This window comes from Serinus canaria, chromosome 5, assembly GCF_022539315.1.
Source record: "Serinus canaria isolate serCan28SL12 chromosome 5, serCan2020, whole genome shotgun sequence".
NCBI classification, from domain to species: domain Eukaryota; kingdom Metazoa; phylum Chordata; class Aves; order Passeriformes; family Fringillidae; genus Serinus; species Serinus canaria.
The window spans coordinates 39,209,960-39,226,462 of NC_066319.1; the positions used below are offsets into that span (position 1 = coordinate 39,209,960).

General features: G+C 51.6%; 1 protein-coding gene across 3 annotated transcripts in view; it reads right to left on the bottom strand.

The window, feature by feature from the left end:
• The window catches only part of LTBP2 (latent transforming growth factor beta binding protein 2), a 71,165-nt gene extending 57,673 nt beyond the window's left edge, over window positions 1-13,492 (bottom strand). For all 3 annotated transcript variants that reach the window (XM_050975351.1, XM_018907407.3, XM_030240323.2), the window contains exons 1-2: window positions 13,366-13,492; window positions 5,365-5,435 (exon numbers count right to left, since the gene is read on the bottom strand). In XM_050975351.1, the coding sequence (XP_050831308.1) occupies window positions 5,365-5,414 (50 nt within the window). In that variant the 5' untranslated portion in view covers window positions 5,415-5,435; window positions 13,366-13,492. The remainder of the gene's footprint in view (window positions 1-5,364; window positions 5,436-13,365) is intronic.
• Window positions 13,493-16,503: the final 3,011 nt, after the last annotated feature.

Below are 16,503 nucleotides of genomic sequence, written 5' to 3' on the forward strand. Positions count from 1 at the left end.
GCACACGGCTGCCAGCATGGCCCAGAGTGCTCTGGACAGGAGCAGGTCCTAATTTGCAAAGCAAGGGATTGCATGTTACCTTTAGTCTGTTTTGGGGTCTGATTTGCACAGTGCCCCTGGCCTGTCCCCTTCAGTGCTTTCCAGCTTTCCTTCCACAGCTGATTTTGGACTCACCCAAATTCCTCCACTGCTACAGGGACTTACAGTTCATTAACTTTATGCCTAAATCAACCTCTGAGCCTGTGTGTTCCTAATTACAGCACATCAGCTTCAGTTTGTGCCCTGGGAGGAAAGTGCTATTAATTATACACAGGACCCTAACACTTCCCAAGTCAACAGATGCCAAATTGGGTTTATGACCCAGGCAGTGGCAGCCAGGAATCCACAGATTGCTCCAGTAGGACTGGGCTCATTGTTCTGAGCAAGGGTAATTGAAAAGGCACTGGAAAACAGTGTTGTCCTTCAAAGAACGAAGGTGCCAGCTGGTCAAAGGGTAAGGAAACCTTGTTGGACAACACAAGGTGGACACTAACCTCCAGCCACATAGAAGCCCTGTGAATGGGTTTCAACCCATGAAAGCCACTGCTTCTGCTGAAACCCCCTCTCCCAGGACTGCCCCAGGGAGACTGCAGGGGCATCTGACCACCTTTACACACTCCTGCAGGTCTTTCAAGGGCATGTCTCTCCCCATCTGGCTGTGCTCTCCGCTCCTGTGAGATACAAGCATGCCAGCAAGAAACACTGCTTCTGGTCAACAAACATACAGACAGCTTGTTCCTCGTGTGCCATCCGTACATCATCCCGCTGTCATCAAGTGAGAGAAGTCCTTATGCAGACACTTGAATTCCTTTCACAGCAGCATAGCCCCCACAACCTTTCCCTCATCCTAAACTAGCCTGCCATCAGCTTTTCCTAGCTAGATCAAGGATATGCTCACTGGAATGCTTCATGTGACATTTATTACCATGTTAACACTCAGGAAGAGAGGGAGATCTCAAGGAAAAGGAGACCCCAAGTCACGTAAGGCTGTATAGGTTAAAGCCAGAGGTTTTGATGAAATCTCCCAGTAAAATAAATCAGCCAACACTGCAGTCCCTGGAACAGGGACAAGGTCCTAGTCAGGCAGGAATTAAGCGTCTCTGGGAAGTCTGGCACTCCAGAAGTTGATGTAATTTATAATACAAAACTCAGCTGTGATTTAAATAGGCTGCCAGTCCCTACTGTTATCTCCCAATAAATGCCTGTTTTTTAACAAAGGCCACCAGCCCAGGAAGCCTGCCATTGAAAACAACCGCTTCACATGCTGAAATACTGCAGAGCCACGATGCTGGGACCTGGAACCACAGCAGTTCTCACAACCTCTCCCTCCAACAGAGTCACCTTAGACTGTACCCTTCAGCAGGAAAGTGGTGATAAGTGACCAGGCACTCTAAAAAGCCCCTAAGGCAGTTTACATAGAGAAGAGGAAGAAGGGAATGGGATAAGTCTCTTGGTCTCTTCAAGCAGGATGAATGAGGAGCTGACCTAGCTGAAATATTTCAGCTCTAGAATTAATCCCCTTCCTAGTTGCCTTTATAGACTTGGGGAGAACTTGAAAGAGCTTTAAAATTTGCTGGTTTTCACTTTGTTCAGCTATGCAATATAAGGAGAGCAGATCAGTCAGTGGCAGCACTGCCAGTGACAAGTGTGTGAAATCACTAGTCAGGCCCCCCAAACCATAACATTAGCTGAAGAAACAAGATGGTTAAATACATGTATATATTTGAAATCTTTCTCTTTGCTTTCTGTTTTCTGACCTCAGGGGTTACTCTGAGGTGTTGCTCCCCAGCTCGGGGTACTATAAAGTTTATAAACAGTTTCTGTTAAGATGACAGGCACTCATTTCTTCTCACTGGAGTCTCATGTAATCACCTCTTCCAGGAGCTGGGGATTAGGGGAAACAAAAATAGTCATCTCAAAACTCTTAATAAAAGAATAAGACTTGGAGCACTGCTGAAGTATCACAAACAGAAAATGTAGTTTGTTCAAGAACATCTAGCAGTGCCCTCACAGATGAAGTCTAGTCTTTAGTGCATAAGGTAAGTCCTCCCAGCAAGGTCACACAGCAGGGATGACTGTGGCATGACTCTAACCACCCAGCCAGGCCTGTCAGAGGGGAATGCCACCAAGTTCAGCCTTGCTTTGCTTTGCAGACACACCTGGCCCAGGGTTGAGCAATGACATGCAAGGTAACATTCGATTACTGAGTCCCTGAAGCTCTGCTCATGCTCTTCATCTAGGAGAGTGATGTAGATCTTCACTGTAAGCAGCTCCTGTGCAGCTCCATTTAAAATGCAGGGGAACCTGTCCAGGTCCATTGGAAAACTGAGGTGCTGAAGGACTTGTACACTGGGGTTATTCAGTCCACTTTCTCATGGAGAAGTTATGTACATAAACTCAGTTCTAGCTTATGGCTCTGACCGTGAGAGCACACCCAGAAGGGATGGACAGTTTACCACAAGTGAGATCTGTGTAGAGTGACAGGGAGGTAGATCAACATCAATGCAGGAATAACAGAGAGGAAACAGAACTTCAGTGAAAAACAGCCAGGGTTCAAAAAACCCTATAGCCACTGTTCAGAAGAAAGACAAATGAAGAGGCATGTGAATGTCATTTTGCAGATGTGGAAAAGCCCCAGGGATGTTAATGGGACTGTCTGAAGTCACGCTGTGAAGCCACAGCAGAGCCAGAGACTCAGCCTGGAATCCCTGCACCTTTATTCACCATCTTAACTGCAAGACCATCTGTAAAAGATTGGAAAGTGCATTCGTTTATTTAGTCCTTCCCAACACACTGATTAAAAATGTTTCTTTTAAACTTTAAAATATTCATGTCAGGAAAAAAAGCTCACACTGCATTCCCAGCCCAGCCCAGGGTACTATCTCTGGAAGCAGCAAAGAACCATCATGAATAATGCTGATGAAAATGGAGGCTGATAAACTAACATGGGGAGGCTGAGCATGATGAGCTAATAGGCAGCAGCTAAATTATTGACAAGTGTACAGTGCAGCCACTGGAGCCCTGAAAATGTGGGCAGTGCAAGGGGGCATCTGGCTACTTGTGTATACAGGTTTCTTCTCCACCAAACTAAGAACATAATGGCCAGAATCTCACTCCAGAACAAAGTTAAATAGGCAGGTGTTGAACCTTTCAGGCCTACATTCAGATGCAGCTCACCATCCCTAAAGGCCCCTTCTGTGAGAAGATCTCTGGAGCCTCATGGCATACAGCCCCCCTGCAGCTCAGTGGGATGACCTGGCAGCGTGTGGGCAGAGATCAAGCCCACTGCAAACAGGCCAGGTCTTCCTCCTAAACTCCCTTAGCTCATTTCCACCTTCCCAGGAGATGTTGTTGCTCCAGGGAAAGATATTCCTCTTTTTATCTTCCTGATCACAGACTGTCTGAAAATTCCACAAGTCCTCACTTCAACTTTGGTCCTGAAATCTGAAACATACAGAGAGACACTTCCCTAAGGCTGGAGTTAAGTCATATGCAGGGATATTGAAAGAATAAAGTGCCTACAAAAGCACAGGTGAAGGAAGAAACCACCACCCTTGGTAGGCAAGAGGAAGCAGATTATGGCAACAATTTGACATATCCTCTCTCCTGGACCCAGGCTCAAATCCTTGAAAACCAAGTATCTGTCCAACACCTGAATACTAATTCTTACATGTTTCATCAATCTTAAGAGGTTCTCTCTGGCTGCATTTCTACCCCACCGACTTCCTTGATATGCCACATATCAAAGACCATGGGAACAGACATTAAATAGCATTACAGTGCAGAAACTTAATGGGCATGGGCTGTCCCGCTTGCCTTGGCAGCTTTAAAAACAGCTGTATGTCTCCAGCAGCTTGAATTCCAGCAGAAAAGTTCAGGGAAGGAGGTAGCTGGGAATTAAAATATGTTTACACATCACCAGTCTCCACCGAAGTCCTGGCTGAGCTTTACCATCCCCAGTCAGAGGGACACTGTCAGGGCTGATCATACTGACACTGTCCTTTTAATGAATCCTTGGGAACAAGGGCTCAGCACCTGAGCACTCACCAGGCAGCCTGCGTGGCTGCGAGCCCAGTTCTACTGCTCCTACCAAAATCCCTAATGAGAGAAAGATGCTGCCATGGCTGGCCCGCGCTGTGTTTACAGACACTGTCTGGCAGCACAGCACGCTCTCTACCGTTTGGCTTCTGTCGGCATGGGGGAGAGGAGAAGGGAGGTGAGTCAGCCCTTGGCCCCCTGCTCCCAAACAGCGATTGCTAATGCAATCACCCCAGCACGGCCAAACGCCGTGAGATCCCGCGGCAAACAAAGCTGAGCCTCCTTCCCTGTTTAACATCTGGGCAGCTGCTGCCGCGCCAGTAAAGGCAGCTGCTCCCGCCTATTCCCGCTGGGCGCTCCCCCCGGCCGGTGCTCCTGCCCCCCAGCTGACCGAGCGCCACCGGCAGCCCCCACCTCCCCGGGACCCGGCAGGTGCACCGGGCCAGCAGTCCTGGCGAAGGCCACGGATGAGCTGCGTGGTGCAGCCCTGTTGTTCAGGGATCACAGCACAGGTTGGTCAGAGCTGAGGAGCTATTGAGGATGGAGGTGACAGGTCCCTGGTCTCTGGTGTGCATTGCACTGCTGCCTACCCAAACATCTTCTCTTCCAGTGCTGTGCCAGGGAACCCACAATGACCGCAGCCCACAGGGCCGTACCAGGACTGCCTGGGTGAGCAGAACACTTCATACTTCCTCTGTGGGTGGCAGGAGGGTCCTGGCCAGGCAGCTTTCACTGCAGGAGCACCCTGCACCTCACTGCCATTTTAGGCACCCCAGGCTCCAGCCCCACCCATTCCAGCCCTTGTGCCAAATCCATTAATTGCTTTTGTTAATAGAACTCAGATAATTTGCAGCCCTGATTCCCCACTCATCATCAGCAATGCTCACCCACATGAGCACAGCCCCAGTCTGCTGGTTCCCAGCTGCTGGCACTCTCACAGACCCGTCTTTGCTCCAAGCAGGACAGGTGAGAGCCCAAGGCTCAAAACTCACACACAAATTTGCCACTACAATGCCCTGCCCCAACAAGATCCTGCCATGGATGGACGCTTATAACAATAATGAAGTAAAACCATAATTACCCTACTCAAACTTTGCTGGCAGACAGGAAGAGCTGACCTATAGCCTGGCAGTCCCACAGCAAGGCTTTGTCACTGCCTCCACAGACCCCACGATTTATCTCCCGCCCTGGCACAGTGCATGGGGAGTGTGTGGGGTCACAGAAGTATCCAAGCACTTTTTAGAGGTGCATCCTGAGACTTGTGCTGGCTGAGACTGTTATACTCACGTTTGATGCAGCGGTTTGTGCCTGGAGCTGTGGTCCATCCCGGGCAACATTGTCTGCCACAGACATTTGGCCTAAGCAGAGAGACAAAGCAGTGTGGTTAGGAGAGGGGGAAGCTGAGGTCTTGCTGCAGCCATCACCTCTGAGTCACCCACAAAATTATTTCCTGCAGCATCTGATATTTCCTTCCAGATGGACCAGCAGCTGAGATCAAAACCAATGGGACAAGGGCTGAGTTGTTTAAGTGTTTGGAAAAGAAACCCCCAAGGATTGTGAATGCTGCAGTGTGAGCGATCCCTGAGAGAGGAGCTCCCTTTTGAACTGGTGTTATGCTGGATTCCTGGCACAGCACTCAGAGGAACCATTTTCCTCCTGAGAGCAATTGGAGGCCAGCAGCCAAAGATCATTAAAGATCTCATGGTTCTTCATGGTATTGGGGTGTAAATTTGGCCCAGTTTCAACTTTGGTCATAGTATCTTGCCCCTGCCAATGTCCTGAGCTGTGCCAGACGAGGCCAACACTTCATTCTCCACCTAACTGCTGCTGTCTGTTGTTGTTCATTGCCCTGGCAGGGATGGCACGTCAGAAGCCACACTCTGGGATGCTCCCCAGCTTGCACTCCCTTTGCAAGCACCCCAGACCTGCATTTGTGATCTGTCTCTAGTGCAGTGACCCAGGGCACTGAGGACTCTCTGGTGCTATGAAATTTGTGTCCACCTGATGTGCACAGAGCTACACTAATTCCAAGATGCTGAAATCAGAGTGCTGAATCCAGGATTTAGCTGCAGTTACTTTTTGACTGCCCTTACATAAATGACATCCTCCCCACCTCCCCTTTCCTATGTGTTTTCAGGTAGGGATGACTGTCAACATACAGCTATCATAGACAGTGCTGGGCCTCTAAGAGGTGCTCTGCAATGCTCAAGCAGGCAGCTAACGCTGCTTCCTCTGATCACGTCATGTTTAAGTGTCTATAATGAGAAGGAATAACAAATTCCAGGGTGCTCTCTGAGAGTATTAATCATCATGAAGGGAAGATTTTAGAAACAGGTAACCTTTGGTTGTCGAGGTAGATGAGAAAGAACAGTTGTCAAAAGATAGAAACTCAGAAATAGCCAGAAAGCTCTGGAAATCCTCCGGAAAAGAAGTGGAAAGTATGGCTTATTTCTAATGCTGGACAAGGCAGTCAGAGCTGCTGACAGAATTTACAGGAACCACAGAAACATGCACATTTGTCTTCTGGGTTGACTTTAACATGAACACAGGAGGGTCAGAGGAAGATCCTGTTCTAAACTGGCATCCTCCTGGCTCCTGCATCCGCATGGCCTGAGATGAGACTCCACAAGTGCCAGGGCTCAAGCTGTGGGGCTCACGTTTTAGGAGAGCCAAGGACAGGGGGTGGCAGGTATGCCAAGGATTGTTCTGGTGCTCACAAATGAAGCTGCCTGTAGAGGTAAAATTGCTCCATGTGGGAAAGGGAAGTAGTCTGAGAAGACACATCCTCTAGAAATGTTACCTAGTCCTTCAGGATCAATGTTTTATTCATCTGGGTAGATTTTTATAGGGAGAAAGCATTTAAATTCCCTTGGTGTAACTTCCTGCAAGCAGAACAAGCCAAAGTAATTGTAGCACCCACTCATATCTGCTCTGGCTGGGCAAAACCGCCAATTTCCAGCGTTTTGTCTGTCAACTCAAAGAGATGTATGAGTCTCTTCCTTGAGACATCCTCAGAAAGCATCTATCTGAAAAAAAACCCCTTTCTTTATTTACTGCATAAGAGCTCACAAGACATTAAACATTTTCAAGGTGTCCTGATCAGTAAAAAGAGAAAACAATTGAGCTGGAGCAGGTCTTTGGATAATTAAGCCCTGAGCGGGATTCTGCTCCAAGCAGCAATATAAGCAGCTTTGCTTAGACTGTCACAGCTCCCATTCTTCCTTTGGCACAGGTGAAACACACCCCGTAAGTCATATTCAGTCTTTTCAGTGAGCAAAGCCCTTGCCCTTTCCCACCTCAACTTATCCAGAAAATCATGTTTCTTGTGGGCAAAATAGCTACCTTCTCCAGAGAAACTGTTTTGGCCTTGAATCGTACTAATAGTTCTTTGTGGGATTAATGTTTAAATTTTATCTTCATCTCTCACAGGCATGCTGGAAGGAGCATGTTGCTAGCTGCTCTCAATGCCAACATCAAGCCAGCAGCCATAGGAAAAGAGATCCGAGGCTAAAATAGACAGGGGCCAAGCCTGAGCAGACAAGACCACTCTGAAGTCATGAAACCCCTGTTGGGTTCAGCACAAATCTCTCCTTAATAGAGCCACTCTGTGTCACTGCCAACCCCAGACATGAGTCACTGACAGCCCCAGGGGAAAGGGTTGGTGTTGATTCCAGCACCTACCAGGGTGATGCTCCTGGAGGGAGGACAACCTGGCACGGGTGCCCTCAGGGGCAGGGGCAGAAGGAATACTTGGATAGGAATGTTCCTTTCTATCATAAGGTCCTGGATGAGAGAATGGGAAGAGATGGAGGCAGGGAGGACCTCCTAGACTGGAAATGAGTAGTTGGAAGGAACAACATGTAGGTAGTGCTGGAGGGTAGAGAAAAACCACAACTATTTCCTGATGAAAGCCCAGTGAGCAGGACCTCACAGAGCATGAGGCACAGGTAAGCAAGAGTATCAGCTGAAAAAAAATAGCTATGGGAGGTTTGCTGCATGGGACCCATTCCTGAGCACTTCTGGTTCTACTTCAAGTATTTTGTTGTCATTTGCCTGGTTTGAATGCCATGGGGTTTGTACTGCCTTGCAAAGAATTCAGAATGAATCCCATGAAATTTAAGGAGCATGGCATGTTTACAACATTGTGGGATGGTTCTTGAGAGAGAGTGATGGCTTCCACATCCATTTGTCCTGCTGCACATGACACCACAAATACTTTAGGCAAAGATGCGGCTCAAGCAGGAGGCCCCTGTGGGGCAAGTCCACCCTTGGCCTCTCCATCCAGTGCTGCTTCTGGAGAACAAACAAGTGGCAGGGTCCCTCCTGAGGAGCTACCTGCAGACAGGTGGCAGCCTCTGAGCAGCCTCTGAGCACCCCTCATCACACAGGGAACAAGGACTTCCAAGGCAGAACTGCCTGGCAAGAGGAGCTGCTGGGTGCTGTGAGTGACACACCGAGCCCCTGGCAGACCTAACAATGGCACAAGCCAGAGCCAGGATTGGAACTTTGAAGCATTCAGCAGCTGCCTGAGCAGGTTTTCTCCTGCTTACCTACTCCTTGGAACAGGAAGCACAGCAGAAAGGAAATGGGAGCATGACTCACACCCCCATCCAGCACAGCTTGTGCTGCAGGGGGACCAGTGGCTGAATGGGCATGTGGAGGGGTCAGCAGCTCTCCCAGATGGAAAGAAACTCAACAGTCAAAGCAGAAGGGAGGACATGTCCTCACATGGGTCTTGCAAACTGAAGTTCCACTGAACCTCATACTAGGTCACATTCCATGGGACGCCCTCATCCCAGCCCTAACACTGATGCCAAAACAAGCCTCCAGCAAATGATCAGTCTTTCCTATCTCTGTCTCCTTACCAGTGGAAGATGTTAATAATGTATTTGCCTTCCTAAGGGTCAGGTCCACTAGCACATATCCTGTGAAATGAAACATTGCTGAGAACATTCAAAAGCACTGAACCTAATTGCTTGTAGTACTGTGCTGCTACAGGGCTTATGGGCCACTTAGCACCTTCCAAAATAGTTCCCAGCCCAGCTCAGACTGAAGCAGATAGAGACCATTTCCAGTAGCCAGTTCCCCCTTTTTGAAGAGAAAGGGCATTAAATAGCTCAGACAGCTAAATAGCCACAGTACCAGAGAAAACCCTAAGGCACAACTCAGTACTTTTCTGGGAAAATGCAGAGTGGGACACTGGATCCACATCTCAGCCTCTGCCTCAAGTACCAGGTACACCCTGAGGTCTCCAAAGAGCCCAGGCAGCAGCAAGCAACTGCAAACCAAGCTTTTTCTTCATTCTATGGCCAGCATGCACCATCCATGCCCGGGTATAATCCCTGGCATGTTGAGCTTGGTGTACAGGAGCTCCCAGGCACTCTTCACTGACCTGCTCCTTTTCTGGGATAGATAGCTCCTTGAAACTCCCCACAGAGCTGAAGCCAGTGCCATGAAGCCTCCCTGCACCCTGAAGAACCATTCATAGCCCTGACTGATGCACTGGCACAACCTTGGACTTGAGCAAAGGAGCTGCTGCAAGCCACTCCGTCATCCCCTCCTTTGCTGCTGCAGCCAGAGGCCACCAACAGGATCGGACTCAGGCATGCTGAGGTACCCAGGATGAGAACAGCCTGCAAGATCTTGTAGTGTTATCTTAAACAAGACCAAGCAACCATAAGAGGCACTAGGGGGAGGAAAAGCAAGAAAACAGTAGTAAGATCATGGCTTTCACAGCAATGACCACATACTGTTTCTGAAGCATTCAGTAGAACCCTTTTTTTTCAACACTTATTTTAATAGCAATCTATGCATCATCTTTCAACTTCACACAGAACTCTGTGCTGCCAGATATGCTGACTCCATTCAGACCATGTACAGCATCCTCACAGGAGGCCAGAGGGACCATTAGATCATCAGGTCTGCCTTTCTACTGAAGGAAAGTGAACTTCATCCAAATGCATATGAAATATTTGCAGTCAGACCCAGTGAAGAACATTAGCAAAATGCTGTTGGCATCGATGAGTCACTGAAAACCCTCTGCCAAGTCCACACCAGCATTTAACTGCCTCCACTCCTGAGCAATCCTATAAACACATTGCAGCAAGAACCTATATGCAACAAAGCCTGGGTAAAGCAGGAGAGCCACAGATGGTGTCTACAACAGCAATAAAACGTGAACTGGGGTGTAGAATGCCCAAAAAGAAAATGGGAGGGAGAAAGAAGAAGTCTGGGACTCTCTGCCTGCTACCTGGGAAGCTTCACATGCCCCTTGAAAGTGTCCAGGCAGGTACCAGAAGTAGAGGTTTCCCCAGATTACTCTCCCATTATCCACCTTCCTCATCACTGTGACCCACCCTCCCAGCCATGGGGCAGAAGAACAAGAGGGGACACATCCCAAGGGACCCTGATGTAGAGGCAGATGCCCAGAGTGTCCTCACAGCAGGACTGGCCACCCCAAATTAGAGATGCATCCAGCACACAAGTACAGTCATAGTAGTCATGTGTCGCTGGTACTCTACCCCACGACACTCAAGAGGAAAATCCTTCTAGTCAGGGGAGCTGGAGAAACAGGGATGTTAAGCTGAGCAGAGCAAAGCAGTGATGTTTCCGGGGCTGGATTGTTTTCTTCATTCAGTGCCAGAAGTCAGTAATTTTCTGTGATGTTTGCGGGGATATCAGTGAGTCTTCTGGGGAAAATACTAAAACCCAGCTCTTGCAAGTCTTGAAGTCAGATGCATTCATGACGTTGTTTGTACAAGTCACGCCTGCAAAAAGGTCAGACAGGAGCAGGATGGCATCCAAAGAGTCCCCAGGAAAGAAACTCAATCTTGGGTATGCAGCTATCAGACAAGGTGAGAAAATAATTATCTAGAAAAACACAGAGTGCCAATAAATGGGGTTTTGCAACCACAGAACTCCACAGGGCCCCTGAAGGTACCAGCAGAGTACCTCACTGGGGAATCTGGAAATGCAACACAGGCAGGAGTTAGGATTTTTAGCCAAAATAATTGTATAAATAAAGAGTACCGGGGTTTAGTGTGTTTCCCTTCCCTGAGTAAGGGAAAATGAAGGCTGTCATACCAGAGACTAGCAGAACTTCAGTGTAAATAGCAGAACAGAAAATATCTCACCTGGCAAAAAAAAGAAACATCACAAACTGAAGTTTTTTAGAGGCCCTGAATTTCCTGGATGAAAATGTGTCTGGTGCAGCAAAGGGTGTAAGAAGATGGATGAGGTGGAAGGACAGAGGCTCCCAGAATGGCTGGAGGCAGCAACAGCTAGCTTTCCATGAGGAGCAGCACCATGTGGTTACTCATGGACAGTTATTTCAGCTAGGCTTTCTCTTAAGCTCCGAAGACAGTAAGTTGCAGAGAAGCTTCAAAAGTGATGCTTTGGACTCCAGAACAAACAGAAAGCCATTACAGACACTTTGCAGAACTGACGTTCTTGGGGACTGCAGAAAGCTCTGTATCCCCAGCCCTGATTTTCCAGTGCAGAGCAGAGGCAGAAAGTGCAGCAGAGCCTGCATGAGAAGCACAGCACTAGGACACAGCTCTTCCTTACTTTGAGCTTGGAGGCAGTGGTACTCTCAGATACAGATAATAACAGGTAAACTGTGTAAGTGCTGGACCAACCATCCCTGTTTACACCCTGGATTAAGGGATGAAAGCTACTTGCAAAAAGGTTCAGCGCTCTTCCGAGCACAGTGTGAACCTTGGAGCTGCCCTCATGCTCCTGACAGCAGCACAGGCCAGCTGTTGTCACCAGAGGCAGCTGCAGTCTGAAAACAAACATGTTAGGTATCAGATGACTCAAATTCAACCAAACTGCTACATGATCCCAAATCATCACTGACAACATTCCAACTGCAGAAAGGGTAAAATCTTTCTGCGCCCAAAAATGTCCAAATCTGACTGGGCAGGACTGAATCTTCCCCAAGACTCCCTCTCTGGGTGGCTGACAAGCCAAGATAATGAGGTGGGTAAGCTCAGAACCGATATGCCTAGCTGCTAGTGATACTTTATGTATCAAACATAATAGAAGTAGAGTGAACTTGGTGCTTCTGTGGATCTGTTGAAGAAAAGTACACAGAGTGGCACAGAAAACATTTCTGCCTCTAAACTTTACAAGGAGATGAGTAGGAGAGAGAAGACCCAAGACAGACCTTTTGTGTTCTAGTGAAGCTCCACACCAGATGTTAGAAGAAGATATTTCTGCCCATGTTAGAGGGCTGCAAACCCAGAGCTTGCCCCCACAATCCCCCTAACAAGGTTCACATGAGAGCAGACACACAGTGCCACATGGGTTGGTCAAACTCCGGCGCGATGGTTTTGGCAGCCCTTCCCAAGTGGCAAAGGAGCTAATCTCGAAGGCCATCGGCCACGGGGGAGCAGCGAGGGAACTGCCGAGGAAGGGGCCCTGGGCTGAAGAGTCTATCGGCCCTGCACAGACGGCCCCGCTCGCAGGCTCCCCTCACGATCGAGCAGCTGGCCCCGCCATACGATATCCCCTCCACCTCCACAGGGCTGTAGCCAGAGACTGGAGCTGGAAGCAGCCCTGCCAGGCAAGTCATAGGAAGCCTCCTTCGGCTGAGCCAACTCAAGCCATGGGAAGCTGCGGCGTGGAGTGCTTACAAGGGGCCCATTATGGGAGGAAGGAGCCAAGAGGCCAGGTACCTGCAGCAAGAGCGGCAGCAGACAGACTCCGTCCCGCAGAGCCAAGCAAGCCCCTCCAGCTTCTCCACCACCTAAATCAGACTACATCCCCCTCGGGAGTCCCCCACCCTGCACGCCTCCCGGGGCAGCTCCAGAGGGCAGCTGGGACACTGCCCGCTGCCGCGCAGCTGTCTGCCAGCCGAGGCCCCGCTCTGCCACAAGGGCACTACATCCGAACACGCCTGAAGCACGCAGCCCCACGGCTGGCAGACGGCGGCCTGGCGGCCCACGCACACTCGGGAAACACGCCACGCCTGCGTGCACACCGACACACACGCACCCACGAGTGGCTGCGAGCGGCGCGGCCGCAAGTGCGGGACAGACGCGCCGCAGGACAGCGAGCATCCCGTGGGCTCCCACTCTGCCGCTCCGGACACGGTCGCGGGGGAGCACTACCCCGACATCCCGCGGGGGACGTGGCAGCGCCGGGAGCGCTCGTGGGATGGAAAAGGGGATGCAGCACGAGGTTCGGGATGGGGCCCTGACCTTCCGTCCGGGACTCCCCAGCGCCGGGACCACCGGGGCTCACGCTACGCACCCCCGTCAGGATCCCCCCGGCCGCAGCACTTACCCCACCATCCTCCCTCTGCCGCTTGGCTCCTTCGCCCGGGGCACCACTCGCGCTTTCAGCCCGCTGCCCTGCCGCTGGCGGGAGGAGTCCTGCCTGTTCCTCTGCCCCACGCCGGGACCGAGCCCGGCATCTCCCGCTTGGCCGCGGGTCGCGGGCAGCCCGCGGTCGGGACGCTGCCTCCGGCCGTCGGCACCGCTCGGGCTCCCCGCGGCGGCCGCGGAGCCGCGATCCACGTGGAGGGCTGCGGGGAGGGGCCGTGACGGTGGAGGGGACCGGGACGCTGGGGACAGGCCGTTCGCCGTACCCGCCGCCCCCAGGGCAGCCCCGCGGCTCCGCAGCCGCGCAGCTCCCCCGGCCCCCGGTTCCAGCCTAGCCGCCGAGTCCGGCCGGCAGCGGGCGAAGCCCAGGAGGACGGCGAAGGTGAGCGGGAGGAGGCTGGCGGCAGCGCCCCGCATGGTGTCAGCCGGTGGCGAGGGGAGACGGGCGGTGCGGAGCGCTCAGAGCCCGGCTGGCATCCCCCGGCGGGCGCGGGGCAGCGGGGACCGCCGGCTCTCCGCCCCCGCTCACCGCCCCATCCCGTTCCGGGACTCCGACGGGACCTGCCGCCCACCGAGGCTGGGGGCGCAAAGAGCAGTGCTGAGGCAGGGGAGAGGGCTGCCGGGCGGCCCCCGCAAGAGGAGGAAGAGGAGAAGGGCGGCCGGCCCCGCTCTCCGGGCTGCCTGCGAGATCCCGCGCTCCGCAGGCAGCTCCAAGCACCTTCGCGCCTGCCTCTGGCACTGGCAGCGCCTGGAGGGGATGGAGGGTTTTATTTTTGGAAACCTCCCCCTTTGTGTCTTTTTGATGCTGACATCCCCCCTCTCCAGAGGACACGGCTCGGCCCCCCTTCTTAGGAGAGGAGACATTCCAGCAACACCCACTTTGGCAAAGGGAAACAAACTACAACAGAGAAGCCTTAACCCCTGCCTGGCCAGGGAGACCCGGCCGCCGCCGGCCCGGCAGTCGGCGTGCAGCCCCCGCAGCCCTCCCCGCCGCCCGGCCCGCAGCGACCCGCCGGGCCCCGCCGCAGGTGGGAACGCTCAGGAAAGGTGGAGCGACCCAGGCTTTGAGAGCACGGAGCAGAAGACACGGATGCCAGAAAAATACACCGCTGCCCCTCAGCATTTGGGGACTTGTGGAGCTGCATCAGCACCGCTAGCCCTCTCGCTGTTCTGGATCGCATCTACCGGGAGAAAGGCGCGGCAATGGGAAGAGCCTTGTTGTGTATCCCACGCTGGCGCCAGAGCTCTTAGATCCTCTCGACCCATTCAGGCTTTTATAATCTTCCTTTATAAGAAGATATAAGTTCAGGCTGGAAAAGGACCCACCTATAAGCTCCAGGTCCTTCAACCTGAGAGATCTTTCAGGAGACATATTCCAGGAGCTTAGAGTAGATGCCCATCCTTCCCCCCCTCGTCTTCCTCTGCTTGAGTACCAAGAGGTCGAGGGAGGACTTTAAATGACTGCTTTGCTTTATATGCGCTGAGAAAGACTGAGAGAAGAGTAGGAGGAGGGAGAACAGGGGCACAAATCCCCTTTCAGCCACACACATGAGCTTAACCTCATGCTCTGCCACATCTCTACAGATCTCTGCTGCTCTTGGCCATCTTGGGCAAGGAGCAAATCCTCCCACTGGAATGCAGACACTGTCCTTTATTTGGGGTGGGCTCATTCCAAGCCACAGAAGCATTGGTTACCTTAGTGGGTGACTAAAGGCCTCTTGCTGCATCTCTACATGCAGAGACATATTAGAGCACTGCAAATGTTCACAGGAAGGAGATACTCACCGGGTTCTGTGCCTGCAGTGGGTCCTGTGGTGACCCTGAGTGCAGCAGCTGGATGTCTGCAGGAGAACACAAGGAACTCTGTGTGCACAGAGTGATCCTTCGGGGGCACCTTTACATCTTCCAGCAGCTTGCTGGGAAGGGTAGGGGCTTGCAGGGTAGGGGCTCCTTGCAGGGTAGGGGCTCCTTCAGCCAGCTGCTGCAGCTCAGCAACTGGGTTTAAAAAGGCAAATTGTCATATCAGTCCATGATTTTATTTGATTTCTTTTGTCCCTTTTGATCTGTGGGGTGACTGCAACATAGGACTACTGGCTTCTCTTCTGTGCCCACTGTTTCCCCAGCCCGTTACAGCCCCACCCCACTGATGCTCCTCTCCCATCAACCTCCTACTATAGGTGCTGCCTTCCGTGGTCCTCACCAAGCTGTCTGCTTTCCAACAGCTTTATGGCAGAGGGGTCTGTCCAGCTCACTCAGTTCTATCTCTTCAGCCTCCAGCAGTTATGCTCCTGAAGCCTCTCCTATCTGAAACCAGTGGTTCCATCTCCCTTCTCCTCATTGCCCCTTGCCTTTTACAATTTCTCAGTCCACAGCCACCTCCTTCTTGGGGTAGGAGCACTGCTGCCTACCCTCCAGCATGCAGAGGAACTGGGAAAGGAGCAAAAGCATGGGAAAGGAATCCCCCTGAATGCTGGGTCTGGAGTGGAGCAGGACCTCAGCAGATTCCTTGTGGCTGAGGATGGCAAGTGAGGGAGATGGGAGGTAACCACAGGTGAGCAAGTGTGACCAGAATGATGGGCAGAGTGGGTTCAGGCTTCACCTTGGTGCTGGCAGCTGAAGGGCAGGCAGAAATTTCAGAGGGTGCTTTGGCACTTCCTGAGATGCAATCAACTTACTTCTCTATCCTGTCAGGGCAGAGACAGTCACTTGGGCAGGGGTTTGCATGGTGGTGGATGTCAGAAGCAATGCCCACTAACAGCCGTGGCTTGTTTCTTTGTTCTGAGGAAGAAGAATGTCCTTTCCATCCTCACCTAATTACTTTCTTATGCAGCAGTGGAAAGAATGCTAATGCTTGTGCCTAAACCTGACATGAGAAAATTATCAATGCCATAAACAAAGCCATAAACAAAGCAGCCAAGAGCCAGGGTAGTGCTCAAAGCCAGAACAGGAGACCCCAGAACAAGGGGCACAAGTGGGTTCCTCCTTCCCAGAGGTGTTGGATCACCCCAGAGAAGAAGATGACTTCAACATCCCCAGGGGCCAACATGTGCACAGGAGCCTGCACTTGGGGCACCAATGGTGGAGGGGTTCCAGGAGCTTG